This window comes from Octopus sinensis, linkage group LG5 (genome assembly GCF_006345805.1).
Source record: "Octopus sinensis linkage group LG5, ASM634580v1, whole genome shotgun sequence".
Lineage (NCBI taxonomy): Eukaryota > Metazoa > Mollusca > Cephalopoda > Octopoda > Octopodidae > Octopus > Octopus sinensis.
This window is the reverse complement of record NC_043001.1, coordinates 134,010,954-134,033,194: the sequence shown is the minus strand read 5'-3', so window position 1 is coordinate 134,033,194 and position 22,241 is coordinate 134,010,954. Positions and strand designations below refer to the sequence as shown.

General features: G+C 36.6%; 1 protein-coding gene across 4 annotated transcripts in view; it reads left to right on the top strand.

The window, feature by feature from the left end:
* The window catches only part of LOC115212084 (protein bicaudal C homolog 1-B), a 295,851-nt gene that overhangs the window by 190,816 nt on the left and 82,794 nt on the right, over window positions 1-22,241 (top strand). For all 4 annotated transcript variants that reach the window (XM_029780911.2, XM_036503094.1, XM_029780910.2 and 1 more), the window contains one exon: window positions 9,629-9,672. In XM_029780911.2, the coding sequence (XP_029636771.1) occupies window positions 9,629-9,672 (44 nt within the window). The remainder of the gene's footprint in view (window positions 1-9,628; window positions 9,673-22,241) is intronic.

The window sequence follows — 22,241 nt, the reverse complement described above, 5'->3', positions numbered from 1 at the left end:
TGTTTGTTGTGTGGTAGGTGAGAGGGTGGAAAAGTGTCACAATCTAATAATAGAAGGTACATGTAATATAGGAAGACCAGTCAAAAAATAAATTGAAGAAATGGTGGTGTGGATCTGATCAGACCTGAAGATGTGAAGCCAAATTGATGTGTTTTCAGGTGTGTTAAGAGGAATACTGATTTTGAGATAAATGGATGTGTTGAGTGAGTATCAGGAGAAGTATTAATTATAAATCAAGTACATGTGTTGAAAAAATATCAAGAAAAGAACTGATGTTGAGTCAAACAGATGTGTTGAGAGAGTACCAATGTCAAGATAAGCTGCTACTATATTACATACATGTCTAACCTAGTGAAACATGGAACAGTGGATGGCAAAATAGTAATTATAATTATTGGTCTTATTGAAAATAATGGAAAATGTTGACGACTTTCTATATGTGACCACCACTTAAAAAAATCCTCACACATAATTTAAGATGATGTTTAATGACAAAGAAGTGGAAATATTAGAAATAGAATTAAATAGTTTGTGGCGTCTTGATTCCAGAGCTCAAATTCTTGCAGGGTTGTCTAACCCAGCATACCTATTTCTTTATTACCCACAAGGGGCTAAACACAGAGGGGACAAACAAGGACAGACATAGGTATTAAGTCGATTACATTGACCCCAGTGCATAACTGGTACTTAATTTATCGACCCCAAAAGGATGAAAGGCAAAGTCGACCTTGGCGGAATTTGAACTCACAACGTAACGGCAGACGAAATACCGCTAAGCATTTCGCCCGGCATACTAACGTTTCTGCCAGCATACCTCAAAGCTAAGTGAAATGAAATTGCCCAGAAGAGAATGAGAGTGACAGATATTGATATTTTGTGCTTGGGAGTCTGACTGACTGTTGTGAGTCATTTTGAAAGTGGAGAAGATGTGAGACTGAAGAGTGAAAATAACTACAAAATATCAATCTCTGTTGCTCTTATTCACTTCCAGAGTTGTTTCATTTTGCCTAGCATTGAGATAGGCTGTGTTTTTTAACATGATATGTCTTCTCCCTTAGACAAAATACCACAGCTTTGCAGCATTTACTAACACCCATTATGTGAGATTGCTAATGTGTTTAGAGCTTCATGTAGATAGATTATCATAATCCAGCCTGCTTCCTGCGTGGTTAAGTAACTTCTATACTGAGTAGTATTACTGTTATAAACCACAAAGCATTTAAGATGCTAAACCACAACAAATCATCAGGGAACACTTTATTGCATTAAGTTACAGATAACCATGTCATAGTCATTTTATTTCTCTCCCCCACCCTCTCTCTCATATTTATCTCCAAACATGATTGATGCCAGTGCTGCCTGACTGGCTCCTGTGCCGGTGGCACATAAAAATCATCCACTACACTCTCAGAGTGGTTGGTGTCAGGAAGGGCATCCAACTGTAGAAACTTTGCCAGATCAGATTGGAGCATGGTGCAGCCTACTGGCTTACCAGTCCTCAGTCAAACTGTCCAACCCATGCCAGCATGGAAAACGGACGTTAAACAATGATGATGATATGTATGTATATATGCTGAGTGGTTGGTGTTAGGAATGGCATTCAGCTATAAAAATCCTACCAAAACAGTCCCAGAAATCTGGTGCAAGCTTCTGCCTGGCTGGCTTTTGTGAAACAATCCCACCCATGCTAGCATGGAAGGCAGGTGTTAAATGATGATGTGTATGTATGTATGTACATATATAAATGTATGTGTGTGTGGGGGGTGTATGTGTACATGTATGTATATAAATGTATATGTATGTATGTATAAGCCTTTTTTATGAGTTTCCTTAGATGTAAATACAGCTATAAGGCCTTTAACCCTAAGTATCATGTGCTATTATATATATATATATATATATATATATATATATAGCATTTTCTTTTATTGTATTTGAGCAACTTTGTAAAAAGAGTTCATATTTTTATATGCTTCAAACTGCAATCTGAAACTATACACAGACATATATCAAACTGTTACACCTTCCTTCACTAATCAAAAGGTTTTCTGTTGTTTATGGCCACATCTTTTTCAGCAGTTTTCCTTTCATATATAAACATAAGTTTGGTTGACTGATTTCTTTTGTTTGAGAATTAGTAAAACATGAAACTCAGTCCATCTGTCCAATTGTTCATTAAGAATTACACTGTGACAAGGAAATATATCTGTGTATTTGTGTGTGTAAATTTGATGTTCATGAATTACACCTGAGAAGACTCAAAGCAGGAAAGTATAGTGAATATTACATTGAAAAAAATGCTGAGATATTGAAACATTTGTTTAACTGCAAGGTATTTATTTATATAAAACTACTAGCAGTATCGCCTGGCGTTGCTTGGTTTGTAAGGAAAATAACTATATAAGCATTTTTAGAGTTATAGCCAAAAAATAGCAAAAAATGCATTAAAAATGGGAAAAAAATTATGGTAAATTTTTTTTTAAATCGTTGACTCATCGTAGACATTTTTAGAGAGTTACTTCCCTTATATAATAGCGAAAAAAATGCATTAAAATGGAAAAAAATGATGGTAAATTTTTTTTTAAATCGTAGACTCATCGTAGACATGCGCTAATACCCAGAAGGGCTCGATATGAATCACGACTATAAGATACCCGGTTTTGGTTAAACTGCACCGCAAAATGTGGGAATAGTTAGGAATCTAAATCGTAGGAGACAGACACACAACTTCTCTTTTATATATAAAGATATAATATTGGCAGAAGTTAGAGTAGCTCAAGATTATTAATAATAAAAAAAGCTTAAACTCTCTATCTATCCATACATAGATAAAAGCTAGATTTAGAATTTAAATAGTTTCTTGTGTAGATGCTTCATGCTTAATCTTCTCATTCCTACCATATTTCTTGTTCTGTTACACTTTTCATCCAGTTTGCATTTCTGCAGTTAATATCTTCTGCCTGCACCTGGCTTGGTGTTCATTTCTGGATTATCTAAACAAATGTATTTCTTGTAGAGATAGGCTGGCCCTGTGGAGCTGCCAGAGTAGTTTCCTTTGAATTCTGCACTGTTGGGTACAGTGGGAGTGGATAGGGCCCTGGATAAAATAACATACATCGTTAACATGTGATATTAGATGAAGTAACAGAAAAAACAGTTAAGGTGTGTGATAACAGATAAAAGAAGGACTATATAGTTATTAATAGTCATCACTGGCCCACTGATGCTATCTGTTTTCTATATTTTTTTTTCATCCTCTATCAGGATTTGATATCTGCTCTCTCATTCCTATTTCTTTCTCTTTTCATTCTTTCTCTCCTTTGCTCTTCTTGCTCTCACTTATCCCTTTTCTTACCATGTACATGCTTACTCACTCACATGTATATACAGTTTACAAACACTCACACTCACATATATATCGTAATAGCCACTTATTATAATTATAGATAATGTTATCATTAATTCTTGGCTACCCAATCTTTGGCCAAGCCAGAAGACATTGCTAATTCTTTGTAATTTGGTCTTTTGTGAAACTAAAAGACATTAGTAATTCTTTGTCTTTTCGGTCTTTGGTAAAACTACAAGATTTCAGGCATTTTTGCTGAAAAACTCTTTTATTCTTTTAAAGGTCTTTTGTTGTTGTTTAGCCTTCTAGCTTAGTGAATGTCAAACAGATCCATAAACAAAGGCATTTTTGTTATGGCCCCCATGTCTTTTATTCAGACACACTTTATGTAGAGCTGGCTTAACAAGATGTCTTTCCATTTTAGGATAGTAGGGTTTGATTTAAGGGGAATTTCACAGCTATTTCTAGATGACCATTTCAAGGATTTCTCCATTGGGCCACAGGTAAAAGAAGTAATAGTGAAAACCCATAGTTCCAGATACTGTACTATATTTAGTTACTTTTATGTTCTGAGTTCAAATCCTTTTAGGTTATTTTTGCCTTCTTCTAAATGTCTAGAATCTATCAGAACCATTAATGTATTTAATAAATTTTATTGTAAATTCCCTACTAGAAGAATCTTTTGATGTTCTGTAAGTAACTAGCAATTTAAGTAAGATATTATTTGGGATACTGTAGTAAATTTGAAATAATTTCATTAGCCATCACAGTAATATTGTGTTCATATGTTTTGAAATTTTCTAAGTTAATTATGTTAAGCTTAACATGTGGTGATAATTAAAAAAATTATGGAAGTGTTTGTCACAGCAGTAACTGGCAACCTGTAGGTTACAAAAGAAATTGGTGAACAGCCTATAAATCAGAATTTGGATAATCAGCAACATTAATTAGGAGCTGACCTGTATTGGTTCTCTATAATTAATGATACAGTTGGAAAATTATAAACAGAAAATATAAAACTGGATATGTTAGTGTATAAATGTTGATGTTAAACATCAGCCTTATTAATGTGACCAGTGTTGGGAGGATTATGAAGATAATGGTCACATTCACTTCCTGCTCACTAAGATCATTAAGGGGCAAAAAAATATTTGTACTCTTTGTCAAAGTAGGAAACAACTTCAAGACAATGCTGAGATGTCAGTGAATTATCATAGTAATAAAGAGATGAGACAGTTTAGCTTTCACATTCTAAAAATAGAACATTAATTCTTGTTTTATCACATGATACCACTTACGTTTCTTCTAGATGGATGAAGAATAGAAATTTGAAGAAGATAACTGACTGGTTTATTAAATAGGAATCTTTCACTCTTCCGTTTGTCCTTCAGCAGCTTCGGGCATTATTTAACCCTTTCGTTACTGTATTTATTTTGAGATGCTCTATGTTTCTTTCAATTACTTTAAATAAAGCAAAGAATTTAGTAAAATAACTTAGTTATCATTAAGCTAGTGTTAGGAACATAAATTGTGACTAAGGCTTGGTGGAAGATTTTAATTCAAAACTTATGAAAACAAGACATTTGTACTCAGAGTTAGGGCCGGTTTCAGCCAGGTTGGTAAATAAAAAGTATGGAAGTTGTTATATATATATTTTTTTTGAATATCCACTTGTCAGCTGCACACTTGTTTAAAGCGTATTTTCATTGCTTTTTTTTAATAGAATATTTAAGCATATACAGTGAACATGCTGTCTTAAAGAAAGCCTGTTTGGTATTGATAGTGACATGGGTTTTATATGTCCTGATTAATTAATGCATTTTCCTACACACACACACACACATACACCTCATCATTTAATGTCCATGTTCTGTGCTGGTATACACTCTCTCTTTTTTACTTGTTTCAGTCATTTGACTGTGGCCATGCTGGAGCACCGCCTTTAGTCGAGTAAATCGACCCCAGGACTTATTCTTTGTAAGCCTAGTACTTATTCTATCGGTCTCTTTTGCCGAACCGCTAAGTTACAGGGACATAAACACACCAGCATCGGTTGTCAAGCGATGTTGGGGGGGGGACAAAGACAGACACACAAACACACACACAAATATATATATATATACATATATACGACGGGCTTCTTTCAGTTTCCGTCTACTAAATCCACTCACAAGGCCTTAGTCGGCCCGAGGCTATAGTAGAAGACACTTGCTCAAAGTGCCACGCAGTGGGACTGAACCTGGAACCATGTGGTTGGTAAGCAAGCTACTTACCACACAGCCACTGCCGCACCTATATATGTTTTATATGTTTTATATGTATGTATGCATATAGTTGTAATAATGAAGTCAAACCAAATAGTGATATTTTGAAATCATTTAATCCATACATTTCAGACTTGCACAATATATAGTGGGAAATGGATCTATTACATAAACCTCCCTCAGTAAAGCATTTCAAAATTATGAAGAAATTGACACAAATGTTTTAATATGTGTTTCGAGCATTGAGTTGGCTGTTACATAAACCTGAAACATCTGTATTAAATAATTGCAAAATATCACTACTTGGTTTGATTTCATTATTACAATTAATACAACTACAAACTAGCTGCTCTTCACTCCACTTACATGGATACTCTAACAACAATTTGGAATAGTGTGTTATATTTCACTCTTGTTAAAAATTCTGGTATTGTGCATTACCTCTTAACATAACATGAAATATAGATATATAATCATCATAATTTAGTGTCCATGTTCCCTGCTGGCATATAATCCAGCCCATGGAAGTTGAAAGTTGATTATTCTATAGGAAAAAGATGTTTACTTCCACACAACTGGGAATATAGGAGAATTGGCTTTGGAGTTGAAAATTCACCTGTGTCTTAAAATTTATTAAAATACTGCACTGGTTTCAACAATTATTATTATTTTCTCCAGTGGCTATAGGTGCAGGAGTGGCTGTGTGGTAAGTAGCTTGTTTACCAACCACATGGTACCGGGTTCAGTCCCACTGCGTGGCACCTTGGGCAAGTATCTTCTACTATAGCCTCGGGCCGACCAAAGCCTTGTGAGTGGATTTGGTAGACGGAAACTGAAAGAAGCCCATCGTATATATGTATATATATATGTATGTGTATGTGTGTTTGTGTGTCTGTCCCCCTAGCATTGCTTGACAATCGATGCTGGTGTGTTTATGTCCCTGTCACTTAGCAGTTCGGCAAAAGAGACCGATAGAATAAGTACTGGGCTTACAAAGAATAAGTCCCGGGGTCGAGTTGCTCGATTAAAGGCAGTGCTCCAGCATGGCCGCAGTCACATGACTGAAACAAGTAAAAGAGTAAAGAGTAATGGTAAATGAAACATAAGATGTAAATTTAGAGAAAGAAAATGCACAGCAAAATGTTTCATAGCAATAAAATACACACAAAAAATGTTTAATTTTGCTATGAAACTTATTGTGAATGAGCTTTCTCCCTGCATTTCCTTTCTTTTAAATTTAATTTTATAAGAAAGTTTTTTGCACTACAATTTGTTTTGAAACCCAAGTGCATTCTCAATCCCAAAGCCAATTCTCTCTCTCTCTGTCTCTCTCTCTGTCTCTCTCTCTTTCACACACACACACACAATTAGTAAGCTGCAAATAGTGTATATTTCTATACTCCTTTCACTGCATGAATTAGTTGTTGTATTAACTTCTGAAACCTTGAACATAAGAACCCATGAGTCACAAATACCCTATTGACAAGATCACTTGTTATCTTCTGTTGTATCTTACAAAACTTAATTTAGTGGTTTATAAATAGTTGACATGAAAATTTATATTGACAATTCCAAAAAACTTTACAACTACTGACCTTGATGGGCAATTTTTAAAATCTAATTTTGGTGCAGGCCTGGCTGTGGTTAAGAAGTTCACTTCCCAGTCATGTAGTTTCATGTTCAGTTTTAAGCATTTCTTTGTATGGTGCATAAATATTTAAACCATCAGCGTATTCTAAATCCTTGCTGTTAAGATACACTAGGCTAGGCTAAGCCAGATTGTTGCAGGAATCAGGAACACTGTTTCAGAAACCCATGTAAAATAGTTCCTCATTCATTAAGAACCCATGTTTTTCCCAGTCATTTTAAAATCTAGTAGTAATAGTTACATTATACTTCACTAGTGAGTTTTAATGAAACTGAAACATGCTCAGAGTTGACACCCCATTATCAGAGATTCATTCACTGTATTTTAATTGAAATTCCAGGGTTGTCTCCTTTGCCTTTTTTCCTTTTTTTTTTTCTTTTTTTTTTTTTTTTTTTTTTTTGGCAGAATTATTGATTAAGATTAATGTTTCCCTTTTCATTACTACTATAGTTTCAGTTAAATTTTTTGGACTTGCTGTGTTAGATATGTCAATGTTGACTTTTTTACAATTAAAATGGTGGCCAAATTTTATAAACATTGCTTTCAGGAAGAATGAACTTCAGTACAAGTGAAGTTCAGAGAAACTCAGCTCAGCAAATGCACTTAAAACATCAAAATTGATCAATTAATATTTTCTTAAATGCTGTTTATTATTGAGTTGATGCAGTATTTATGACTAGATCTGTTGGGTGAGGGCTAGAATATATCATAATTAAGATAATCTAGTGTTACAGATTCTAGCACAATGATTATCAATGTCATGCTCCAGTTTTAGTCAGCAGTGGTGTGACAAACTCATAAACACAAACATGGATACAGTTATGCACAAAGTAAGAGGGAACCCAGGACTACATAGCTGCAAAGCAAACTTTTTAACCATGTAGCCATGGCTCCTATCAAAGTTTTAAAAGAGTTTAAAAAAACCACAATCTTTATGTTGTTGTTGTTGTTGGCATTCAGTTAAGTTTATCTTTTGGATACACACTTTGCCTTCTCTATTTATTTATTTTATTATTTTTGAAAACTGCAATAGCAATTACGAAGCAATGTTATTTCCACAGAGAAATAGTTGATAGAATTGTTAGTGTGTTGGACAAAATGCTTAGTGGCATTTCTTCCAACACTTTATGTTCTGAGTTCAAATTCCACCAAGGTCAACTTTGCCATTCATCTTTTCAGAGTCAATAAAATAGGTACCAGTAGAATACTGGGATCACTGTTATTTACTTACCCACTCCTTTTAGCATTGTTGGCCTTGTGCAAAAATTTGAAACCATTATCATTGTTATTGGGTCATCCTATAAATAATGTGTTTTTTTTTCAATTGCATGGACTAAAAGTGGGAGGTGGATGGGATAAACTACCTGCATCAACTTGCTATAAAAGCAGGTAGTAATTTTACTTTGCCTTATTCTTAATGCAAATTTTGAAGAGTGCAGTTCGATTTTAAGTTATTTTTCAACACTATAATGGAAGTGATGAAGGAGCATATTTGGCATATTTTGCTTTATGAGTTCAATAAAGGCAACAATGCAACAGAAAGTGTGAAGAATATTAATGCAGGATATAGGGATCAGACAATAAGTGTAAGCCAATGTTGACAGTGGTTCCAGAAATTCCGAGCCAGAAACTACAGCCTAGAAGACAAGCCTTATTCCAGAAGATCTGTAGACAAGGACATCCTGCAAACCTTGCTGGAACAAAATCCCATCATAACTGTTAAGGAACTAGCAGAGAAGCTCAGATTTGGTCATTCAACCATTCATCAACACCTGCAGCCATCAGAAAAGTCAGCAAATTGGGTCAATGGGTTCCTCACAAACTTTCTGAGTCTAATGCTCAGCCACATACAGCAAAGATAACGTTTCAAAAGCTGGAGCAGTTTGAATGGGAAACAGTGCCCCACCCACCATATGCACTGGACATTGCCCCATCTGATTATCATTTATTCTGCAGTCTTCAAAATCATTTGGATGGAAAAAATATGAATTCTGTAGACAAGGTCAGAACAGTACTGGAGGAGTATTTTTCGTCACAGACAAGTGAATTTTGTCTACCACATAGCTGGAAGAATATTGTAAATAAATGGAGAGTATATTTTAGATTAAAAATAACTTTGTTTATCATAATTTTGAAAAATAAAAGAAATATGAAAAAAACCCACATTATTTATGGGATGACCTAATACTAAATGGTGGTGGTGTTGGTAGTTGTTGATGAGGAAGAAGGATTTATGAACAGGAGTATGTAACTATATTCAGTCAATATTTGTAAACATTTTCTTTTCATTTCATCCTTGAACAAGAAGAAATTTTTGTCCTATTTATTGACAAATAAATAAAAATCTCATTTTGTTTTCTTCTATTTTAGGACAAGGAGAGACTTGTGAATCAGCCGGGGAGTTTTTCAAACGAGTAAGTAACTGAAGTCTTCAAAATATATTTAACCCTTTAGTGTTTGCATTATTCTGCCAAAATTAATGCTTTTTCATCCACATTGTTTTGAACTAATCATGCATTATCTTGTAGTTTTGAGATTTTGATGAGGTAGCTGTTAATTTTTAAAACGATATTGTAGGGTTGGTGTGAGAGACCAGATCTGGCCAGTTTGAACATAAAACAGGCAGAATACTTTTGGCCGGATATGGCCGGTTTAAATGCTAAAGGGTTAAACTTCATTATTTACAGATATTATTTTTAACTGACACTTTTATGAATGGAATACATATTTTGTTTCATTAAAAAGAAAAGTAACCCTAGGGATTCTCAATGCCTCAGAACTTATCATTCCTGGGAAAACAAACAAACAAACAACCAAAAAAAAAAAAAAGCAAAAAAGAATCCCTGCTTCCTAGGAACAGATTCCAATTTTCATTTTTCAGTTTCTTTACTCTCTTATTGTTGAGCATTGTACTTTGCTTGAAGCATTATGGTACAGAAGTAAACTCTATACTATAATGGAGAAAGCTGCTTATTAGTTAGGTATACTCTTTACTCTTTTACTTGTTTCAGTCATTTGACTCCGGCCATGCTGGAGCACCGCCTTTAGTCGAGCAAATCAACCCCGGGACTTATTCTTTGTAAACCCAGTACTTATTCTATCGGTCTCTTTTGCCGAACCGCTAAGTGACGGGGACGTAAACACACCAGCATCGGTTGTCAAGCAATGCTAGGGGGACAAATACAGGCACACACATACATATATATATATATATATATATACATACATACATACATATATACGACAGGCTTCTTTCAGTTTCCGTCTACCAAATCCACTCACAAGGCATTGGTCGGCCCGGGGCTATAGCAGAAGACACTTGCCCAAGGTGCCACGCAGTGGGACTGAACCCGGAACCATGTGGTTGGTAAACAAGCTACTTACCACACAGCCACTCCTGCGCCTATATGTAACAATTACTAAAAGTAATAAAAGAAAGCAATATATATATACACAAGCAAATTGCATGAGCGACTTCAACAGTGAAACAAACACATACACACACCAATACACACTTGCACACATGCATAGATATACATACGCACAAATGAAAGGCAATGAATGTTTGCTCTTCACTGACAAAACTTCGTGCTGCATCACTTTTGTGAAGTTTTGTCTGTGAACAGGCTGCAGTTTCAAAGCGATGAAAATATTTTGACATAAATGAAATTTTAATGTTTTTTTCTAGGCACAAGGCCTGAAATTTTTTTTGGGGGGGGCAGTCGATTAGGTCGACCCCAGTATGCAACTGGTACTTAATTTATTGACTTCAAAAGGATGAAAGGCAAAGTCGACCTCGGCAGGTGAAATTTTAATGTTGAAGTGAAACTGGTAATACTTAAATACAGAGATTCCTTAACGGTACTGCTTAAATACAGGTGTTATGTATAAAACATTTTAGATGTACACTGTGTGGACGTGTAATGACACCCTAACCTTAAAAATTAACCCTCCCCCTCATAGCATTATATAGATGCATTGGGGCTTCTGTATTTAAGCAGTGCCGTGAAACTAACAGCTTTTGTGTTCTTGAATGGCTTACAAATATCTATGCTGCAATTGTTTTAGTGTCAGCACATGATATCAGATCAAGTCACTTGCTATGCAAGTACATCTCTGTAATTTTTTTAAATCATTGTGGATAAATGCCAGCAATGACTTTCTCAGGCTCTTCAATAATTTAATTTCTAAACAGAAACAATTGGGGGCAGGGAGTGGGGTTGCAAAAAATTCATAATTTCTCAAATTTTCTTTTTTTATAGCACATAAACGTATTTATGGGGGGAAAATACTGAAAAACATTAATACATGCCAGAGTAATAATGAAATGAGAAAGATTGTCTTTAGATGTGCTAGAAACAACAGCCAAATTGCCATTAAATCACTCACTTTTCCCTCTGAAAATATCAAGTTTTAAAATCTTTTTACTGGAAATGCTCTTTCCATGGTTTTGAAGTGCAAAAAAAAAACAACCAAAATATGTCCAGAATGGGATAATGAGGGAGGGAGGTGTAAAAAAAAAAAGAGTTTTCAAAACTTTTTCATACAAAGATGCCCTCCCTGCCCAACCCTGTCATTTTGAAGACTGTGGCTTAAGAAAAATGGGGAAAATCCCCGAAAAAATTTCCTCCACATATTTCTTTATAATCATAATCTATGCCATTTAAAAGGGTTTTGTATAAACTTTTATTAAAAAATATCCATCTTCCTGAAAGTTATGAGGGAAAAAAGTCAGATCATGTGAATTTTCCGAAACTCCTCTCTCCACCCTCTCAGAAAATCTTTCCCATAACTCCCTATATACTCTGAAGTCACAATATCTAAATGGTATTTGTAGAAAATTTTGTTAAAAAGTATCCATTTTTCTGGATGATGTAAGGTAACAAAGTCGGGAGTGTATACATCTGTAGTAATGCCCTTTTATTTATACGATCTTTTCATTTCATATTTGATTTATTCATTGTTTGCAATGTTCTCTCTCTCACACACGGACACTGCAAGGTTTACAGATGGGCTGCTGAATTGAAATCTCTTTGTTGCTTTGAGGGGAAGGTAAAACTTGACAAACTGCTTCTCCCTCTGTGGTTGGACTTCCGTGATGTTTGTTTAAAAATGATTATGACTGCGATAAAATAATGAAAGGAATATTTACTAAGCAAGTGAGCACTATTATACAATGAAATAATTAAAAGTAAAATATAAAAATTATTAAAATTGGGAATCAAATGTTAAAATATTATCAAGTGGCTAGCAGAAATCTGCCCAGAGAGTGGTCTTTCTGCTAGTAACAAATAATGGAGATGGAGAGCTTCTAACAATGCATAAAGAGGAATTCAGGTGCAAAAGCCCATCATTAGTAGTAATTGATTTAAAAATGTAATTTATGTAGATTTTGCCATGTTGATTACTCTTCTAAGCCATTCACTTCTGAAATATATAAAGGTTATTTAACTTCCCTTGTTCACATCACTATAATCTCTTTATCTTCACTATTTTTTAAATTTTAATTTATCAGAGTTTTGGACATGAGTTAACAACATGAACATAGAAATTTATTCCATTAAAGTACATATATGATTGGGTAGAAAAGCTAACAATTTATGAATGAAACATTTTTTCCTGAATACTCAAAAGTATTCCAATCAAATTGGTAGTATTGTCTCAAGAAGCATATATTGTTGTTGGTGCTGTCAATCAAACTTGTAACTGAGAACCCCATCACAGAAAAGGTTCTCTTCTTCATTGGCAGTTGGAGGAATAGTAAAGATGGCAAAGAACAGTTTCTGCAAATTAACAGTCCTATCTTTTGTCTTTTACTGGTTTCAATCATTGGATGACAGCCATGCTGGAGTTATTGCCTTGAAGGGATAGTTGAACAAAATTCTTTTTTTTTTTTAGTCTATGAGTCTAGTACTTAATCCATTGATCTCTTTTGCTGAACTGTTGAGTAACAGGAATGTAAAGAAAACAAAGCAACACTGGTAACCAAGTGATAATGAGAGGGGGAACAAAAACACACATACACACCTATCTTCAACACTTAATGTCTGTTTTCTATGCTGGCATGGGTTGGAGCTGGCAAGGCCAAGGACCACACCAGACACCATTGTCTGTTTTGGCATGGTTTCTACAGCTTGAAGCCCTTCTTAATGCCAACCACTTTACAGAGTGTACCAGATGCTTTTTACATGCCACCAGCACCAGCAGGGTCACCAAGTACCAGTACACCAAGTAAACTTTCTAGTGACCAAATTCATTCACTAGGCATTGGTCAGATCAGGGTCATTGTGGAAAACACTCGACCAGGATGCTGTGCCACGAGACAGAATCTGAAATCACGTTTTCAATAATTTCAAGCATTTTCACTTCTGTGACAAAGTCTTTGGGGGATGAAAAGAAGATTGAATGCTCTCTTGTTTGCAAAAGTTTCATTAATGACAATATCTATTCTCTGTAGTAGGGATATTTTCTTTTGATGATGTGTATTTCAATTATTCTGGGTTCTTGTTGAAAATGAGAAATAGAGTATTCTTCAGGCAAATTGATGAGAATTATTTCATATAGTTTCTTTGCAAATTTTATATTTGTGTGTGTGTATGGGTGTATGTGTGTGTATATGTGTATGGATGTATGCATGGGTCTGTGTATGGGTGTGTTTGTGTTTGTGTATGGGTGTGTGTATGTATATGGGTGTGTGTGTATGTGTGTGTATATATTTGTGTATATGTGTGTGTGTGTGTATGTATATGGGTGTATGTATCAGTGTGTCTGTATGTATGCCTATGTATATGTGTGTATGTATATATTTGTGTGTGTGTGTATGGATGTATGCATAGGTCTGTGTATATGTGTATGGGTGTGTGTATGTATATGGGTGTGTGTGTATGTGTGTGTATATATGTGTATATGTGTGTGTGTGTGTATGTATATGGGTGTATGTATCAGTGTGTCTGTATGTATGCCTATGTATATGTGTGTATGTATATATTTGTGTGTGTGTGTATGGATGTATGCATAGGTCTGTGTATATGTGTATGGGCATGTGTGTATGGGTGTGTGTATATATGTTTGTATGTATATGTGTATAGGTGTATGTTTGTGTGTGTGTATGCGTACCTATGTATATGTATGTATGTATATATTTGTGTGTGTGTGTGTGTATGTGTACAGTTTACACATGTATATAGATTTTCTCTAGGAGCCAGGAATTTTCAAGATGTTGGATTCCTCCTACACCTCTTCAAGATTTTGCTCTGTAGGAATCTGCAACACTGTGTAAGTAAACAGTGATGATGGTGATGTTAATGATGATAGTGGTGGTGGTGGCGGCGGTGGTGGTGGTGGTGGTGGTGGTGGTGGTCAGTAAAGCATTAGAGTTTTTTCTGCTACTGGCTGACAAATTACAATAACAACAACACAGGTTAGAAGGAGTGGGAGGATGGAAGGACCTTTTCAACTCTTTTTCTTTTCCTTTTCTAGGTGTGGATGGTTAGTGGGGGAGCACTTGTTTGATCCACTGTTTAACCAACACTAATTCATCAGGTGATGACACTTTCTGACCCTCATATATCTTATGTCAACATATCTGGTGTTGATGGTGGTAGTGGTGGTTGTGCTGGTGGTGCTGGTGGCGATGTGATTATTGAAGAGAGGGGTTACTGCTGTGGTGGGGCTGGTGGCTGTGTTTGGTGGTGAAGGAAGGGATATGTGGTAGGACATCCTCCCACCCAGCAAGTCAGTATCAGCTGACATCAAACCTAGGGTAGAGGGGTGGGAAAGCCAAGTTTAGTGGCAGTAAAGATGGCTGTGGTGTAGTGGTAGTGAAATGGTGTGGTGTAGTAAAGAGAATTTTCTATAGTATGTGTAGTATAGTAAGGTGGTATGTTGTAGTGAAAGTTATAGTGAAATGGCTGTGGGGTTGTAGTGGTGGTGGTAGTGGTGGTAGTTATGGTGATGGTGGTGGTAGTAGTAGTACAAGAGGTTACTGGAAACTGAAGCTTTGACAGATGTCAGCTAAAAAAAACAACAAAAACCAAGGGAATAGCTGGGGAAATACTGTAAACGTTGTCCCCTATTTATCATCCTTACCAGCTTCCTTTGATAACGACCCCTACCATTACCTCCTTGCCATAGTGTAACAACATTGTTAACATCATCACCAACATCACCACCACCAACACTACTGCAACTACCGCCACCTATACCAGCACCAACATCATTGCCAACTCTACCAACATTCTCACTCAACACTACCACCACCACACCAACATCACCACCACCACCACTACTACCACTACTATGGGTCGAATGTGACTTCAGTAATCTTTGATATTAACTTGTCACACTTACAGAACTCGTGTATATTTTGTAGAACATGATTTCACATATTTTCTTACCAGGTTGTATTGAATAGAATGAATTCATTGAAATGCAGTTCTTATTCTTATACTGTGTGGCATGTTACAAAATTTGTCTCATTTAATTATAGTCAAATCTTTTCTCAGCAGTTAATAAATGCTAACTAAACACACACACACACAGATATATGGAAACACTCCGTCGGTTACACGACGAGGGTTCCGGTTGATCCGATCAACAGAACAGCCTGCTCGTGAAATTAACGTGTAAGTGGCTGAGCACTCCACAGACACGTGTACCCTTAATGTAGTTCTCGGGGATATTCAGCGTGACACAGAGAGTGACAAGGCCGGCCCCTTGAAATACAGGTACAACAGAAACAGGAAGTAAGAGTGAGAGAAAGTTGTGGTGAAAGAGTACAGCAGGGATCACCACTATCCCCTGCCGGAGCCTCGTGGAGCTTTTAGGTGTTTTTCGCTCAATAAACACTCATAACGCCCGGTCTGGGAATCGAAACCGCGAGTCCGCTGCCCTAACCACTGGGCCATTGCACCTCACACAGATATATACACCTGCATATATACACATAAAAGAAGACATATGGATTAATGGCTAGGGTGTTGCACTCACAATTACATGATCATGGTTTTGATTCCCAGACCAGTGGTGCATTATATTCTTGAACAAAACATTTCCTTTCCCATTGCCCCAGTTCACTCGTATGTGTGGAGGAACATGGCCTAGTGGTTAGAGCAGCAGACACACGGTTGAGGGATTGCGGGTTCGAATCTCAGACTGAGCGATGTGTGTGTTTATGAACGAAACACCTAAGCTTCACGCGGCTCCGGCAGAATGTAATAGCAAACTTCTGCTGACTCTTTCGCCACAACTTTCTCTCATTCTTTCTTCCTGCATCTTGCAGCTCACCTGCAATGGACTGGCGTACCATCCAGATGGTGAACCTATATGCCAAGGAAACCGGGAAACTGGCCCTAATGAGCCAGGCATGGCTCGAGAAGGAACAAATAACAAAAAAACTCATATGTAAATTGGTAACACTATCACAGACTGGCATTCTGTTGAAGGGGAATGCTGACCAGCCTGCCTGCTTAGCCAGTGGGGTGGCATTATTTAAAAACTACAACATGCATGTGTCAGACAGAATTTGTCGTACAGTGGGACTGAACTTGAAATCATGTGTTTGGGAAGCAAGTGTCTTAACCACAGAGCCTCATAGACAAACACACTTTGTCTCACAAACAAGTAAAAGAGTACTCTAAAAATATTGTAGAGTATAATAATTTATTTAGATAAAGTTAGTACTTCACCTGTCACAACCCAGACTCATCACCATTATTTATTGCTTTTCTGCTACTACTGATTCTTCCTCACTCTCTCCTCTGAATATGAGTAGCCATGTACCTCCTCTGCAGCAAGAACCTGCTCTGCCCACTCTGCTTTTCATAATTTACCCCTCATCACCGAGCATAAAGCCACCTCCTCTTCAGGTTTCATAGTTTTGAAAGCTACCTAGCAATGTCTCTCATGTCAGTGGCATGAAAAAATGGGAGGGCATCCGACCATGGAAACCATACCAAAGCAGACACTAGAGCAGTGATTTTCAACTGGGCTCCATATGGCCCTTGGGAGTCCACATAAGATTTTGTTGTTAAAATTTATGTAAATAATCTGGTTATACTTCTACAATACACAAATTATTTCAAGTTTTTCTATACAATTCCTAATAATATTTAATTATAGAAACTTAAAGTGTTTTGAGTTTTTTTTTTAACATGAGGGCTCAGTAGAGTTAAAGAGGAATCAAAGGTGTTCTTAGGCAAAAAATTGTTAAGAACCACTGCATGATGCAATATTTGACTCATTGGATTCTTGTCAGACTGTCTAACCCATGCCAGCATGGAATATGGATGTTAAATGATGATGATAATGTGTATGCATGGGGAAATGAATTTAGACAATGTAGGGTAGAGACGGCGCTTCAGTCTTAGTTGGACCATGACAACCTTTCTATTTGCCATGATAGAATGCTCCCTGATAGAATGCTTCTTGTATGTTATGTAAAGTGGATGGTGATAGAAATGGCATCCAGCCAGAGAAATTATACCAAAAATGGAGCAAATGAATTACATGGTCCCCAGCCTCTATAGAGGAGCAGTAACTTCAAATAAGAACTGACTTGGATTGTGATAATCCTTACTGCTCATGTCAGTATGGAAAAGATCTAAAAGTGAGGATGATGATAATGATGTATATATATATATACAGATAAACAGGCATATTCACACAGAGTAACGTGTTTATGCAGCCACAAACCATAGAACCTGTTTACTGATGCATACGCATACACTGCTTACAAACACACATAGGCATACACATATACACATACAAACATACTTAACATCACACATACAGTTATTATTAAACAGTTCTACAAATGGCTACACACACACACATTACACACAAAATAACCACATATACTATACACACACACACTATAGACATACATACACCATACATATACACATACACACTTCAGACATATATTATACACACACACACACACATGAACATACATACATACATACTACTTACAGTCCTTATTAAATGGCTCTTCAGACAGCCACACATAACACATACGCCACACACATGCCCACACGCCCACGCAATCATTATTACACAGCCCTACAGATAACCACACCCCACTCACACACATGCGTGCACACAGCCACACTGAGACAGCAGATGTTATATCATTTAGTTAAAGAATACCCAGGTAGAACCATTCTTTATTTCCCCTTGAAAATGCTATTCTATGTTAATTTCCTCCAACTCTGATTCCATGGTATGTCACTGCCTTTGGCTGTCTATGGCTGTCTATTTTTACCACGCTTTCTTTATAATTTATGTACCATGTGTCTACAAATATATATGTGTGTGTGTGTGTGCATATTTGTGTGTGTGTGTGTGTGTGTTTGTGTGTGTGTGTAAAGAGAGATATATATTTAATGTTGACTACCAGAAGAAAGAGTACTCAATACTTTAGTGGAGATAATTAATATTTATATTTTGGTTGAGTCAGTCTCTTGCTGCTACACACATACGCACACACACATATAAACAAATCATGTGCACACAAATAACACACACGTATCGCCCGGCGTTGCTCGGGTTTGTAAGGGAAATAACTATATAAGCATTTTTAGAGAGTTATAGCCAAAAAATGCATTAAAAATGGAAAGAAAATTATGGTAAATTTTTTTTTAAATTGTTGACTCATCGTAGACATTTTTAGAGAGTTATTTCCCTTATATAATAGCGAAAAAAATGCATTAAAATGGAAAAAAATGATGGTAAATTTTTTTTTAAATCATAGACTCATCGTAGACGCGCGCTAATACCCAGAAGGGCTCGATATGAATCACGACTACAAGATACCCGGTTTTGGTTAAACTGCACTGCAAAATGTGGGAGTAGTTAGGAATCTAAATCGTAGGAGACAGACACACAACATGACTTTTATATATAAAGATTTCATTTCTTTCTGTCTAGATTAATGATTTTTTCAGGTCAATGTTTCTCCGAGACTATTATTAACATTCTGTCAATTTTTGATTTTCAAAATCTGTAAAACAGTGTTGTCAGTTTACCTTTCCACCATGAATATTCGAAAATGGATTTTTCACACACATACACACATGTGCACACGTGCAGAAACAAGCATGTATATTGTGCATAAAAATCATGTTCCTTAGTATACTGGGTACAAGAGTTAAGTTTGGGTTAACCGATGGTCTCCCTGTGAGAAATTTCACAAACTAAGACAATGTAGGGTATAGACTACACCTCAGTCTTAGCTGGACCATGACAACTTCTCCATCTGCTATGATAGAATGGCATTCTGTATCCTATGCAAAGTGGCTGGTGATAGAAAGGGTATCCAATGAGAGAAACTATACAAAAAATGGAACATACAAATGAAACATGGTTCCCAACTTGTTTAGAGGTGAAAACCTGTCAAATATGCATATTTATTAGTTCAATATCTATCCATTTTTCTATGCTGGAATAGGATGGATAAATTGCTTATTTTTAACTGAATGGTCTTCTGGATGTCAACCATTTTTCAATTACAACTATCGTATTTTATTTCCACTACTTTAGAAAATGCATATCTACAGAGCATAATGGCATAATTTTGAGAAGCAAACTTCTAACCTACATAGCCATGCCTGTACCTTACACACACATGCACACATACTTACACACAGTAGGTTTCCAAACAGCTTATATCAATTCTACTCACAAAACATTGGCCAGCCTGACACAATAGAACATGACACATGCCCAGATGTGTGTGTTACTGAAAGGCTCCGATTTCCAGGACTCAGTGTTACTTGTTTCTGATCATCAGCTGGTAAACCCAGTCCAGTTTTCTCTAGAAATATCCACTGGCTGAATATTTTTTTAAATATAAAATGAAAGTTTGAAGAAAATGCCTATCCATATGTTATTTTGTTAATACCAGCGCTGGTGCCACATAAGAAGCACTGGTGCTGGTGCCATGTGGAAAGTGCCCTGTACATTCTGTAAAGTTGTTGGTGTTCAGAGCACTACCTTTAGTCGAACAAATCAACCCCACGACTTATTCTTTGTAAGCCTAGTACTTATTTTGTCAGTCTGTTTTGCCAAACCGCTAAGTTACAATGACATAAACACCCAACATCGATTGTCAAGTGATGGTGGGAGGACAAAGAGACACAAATATATATATATATATACATACATGCATACTTATATATATATATATATGTAAAACAGGCTTCTTTCAGTTTCCATCTACCAAATCCACTAGCAAGGCCTTGGTCAGCCTGAGGCTATAGTAGAAGACATTTTCCCAAGGTGCCATGTGGTGGGACTGAACCATATGGTTGAGAAGCAAGCTTCTTACCACATAGTCTCAATTCTCAAACATATGCAGTGGACTTCTTTCAGTTTCCATCTGCCAAGTTCTCTCGCAAGTCTTTGGTCAGCCTTGAGCTATATTAGAAAATACTTGTGCAAGGTGTTATGCTGTGGGACTGAACGCAAGATTCCATGCTTTGAGAAGCAAGTTTCTACACTATCAGTTGAAATCAAAACGACAGTGAAACCAAATCTATCCAGAGTAAATGTTGCCAAATTTGTATACCCTCCATGAGTATACAACATTCAGTATATCATATCAAGGAAATAATCGATACAAGCATGGCTGCAGGGTTAAAAAGCTTGCTTTTCAACCATGCAGTTTCAAGTTCAGTCCTTCTGTGCAGCATCTTGAGCAAATGACTTCTACTATAGCCCTATGACAATAAATGCTTCGTAAGGGAATTTGGTAGACAAAAACTGAAAGAATCCCATTGAAAATATCTATGTATGTATATGTAAGTATATATGTGTGTCTGTGTATGTGTGTATGAATATTTGCAATATATTTTGATCTAAAGCCAGAAAGCAATGACATAACAAATAGTGAAGTTATTGGCTAGTAAGCAATGATTTTTGTTGACATGCTTTGTCAATAACCCATCTACCAGCTCTGTGCTTTTGAATTCCTGTGGAAAAAAAAATCCTTTGCCTGAAAATCAGTTCAGAGTTGCTGACAGAAAGCGTATATGGCTATAAAAATCCTGCTTTAATTGGAAGCACTCCGTCGGTTACGACGATGAGGGTTCCAGTTGATCCAAATCAACGGAACAGCCTGCTCGTGAAATTAACGTGTAAGTGGCTGAGCACTCCACAGACACGTGCACCCTTAACGTAGTTCTCGGGGATATTCAGCGTGACACAGAGAGTGACAAGGCCGGCCCCTTGAAATTCAGGTACAACAGAAACAGGAAGTAAGAGTGAGAGAAAGTTGTGGTGAAAGAGTACAGCAGGGATCACCACCACCCCCTGCCGGAGCCTCGTGGAGCTTTAGGTGTTTTCTCTCAATAAACACTCTCAACGCCCGGTCTGGGAATTGAAACCGCGATCCTATGACCACGAGTCCGCTGCCCTAACCACTGGGCCATTGTGCCTCCACTCCTGCTTTAATTACCTCCTGTCTAAGCCATGAAAAACCTGGAAAAGCAGATACTGAACAAAATTAATGAAGAGCAATCCAAGAGGCAGGGTAGTTTAAAACCATTAACAGAACAGTTAGAGAAAGAGGGGAAGAAATAGAGAGAGAAAGAGTGGAAGAGAAAGAAAGAGAGAGTAATTTACAATGTATTTATAGCAACAGCAGATTTCTATGGCACAATCTCTTGGAGACTGCATCTTGTCTAATCTTAGGTTTGTAGTTTTGAAAATGTGGTTTAGATGAAAGATTATCAAAGATTTTTGGGACCAGCATTGCTTTTAGTTGAGTGTTTGTCTTGCTTAGGGAATGGGAGAAGATTGCACAGTGCTGCTGCAGTGTTTCCTTGAGTGTGTGTGTGTGTGTGTGTGTGTGTGTGTGTGTGTGTGTGTGTGTGTGTGTGTGGTGTGTGTGTGTGGTGGAGTGTTGTTAAAGGAAATTAAGTTGTCATGCCTCCATTAGATAAATGCCCTTGGAGTCTATCTTCATGAAAGCTGTGAAAGTCAG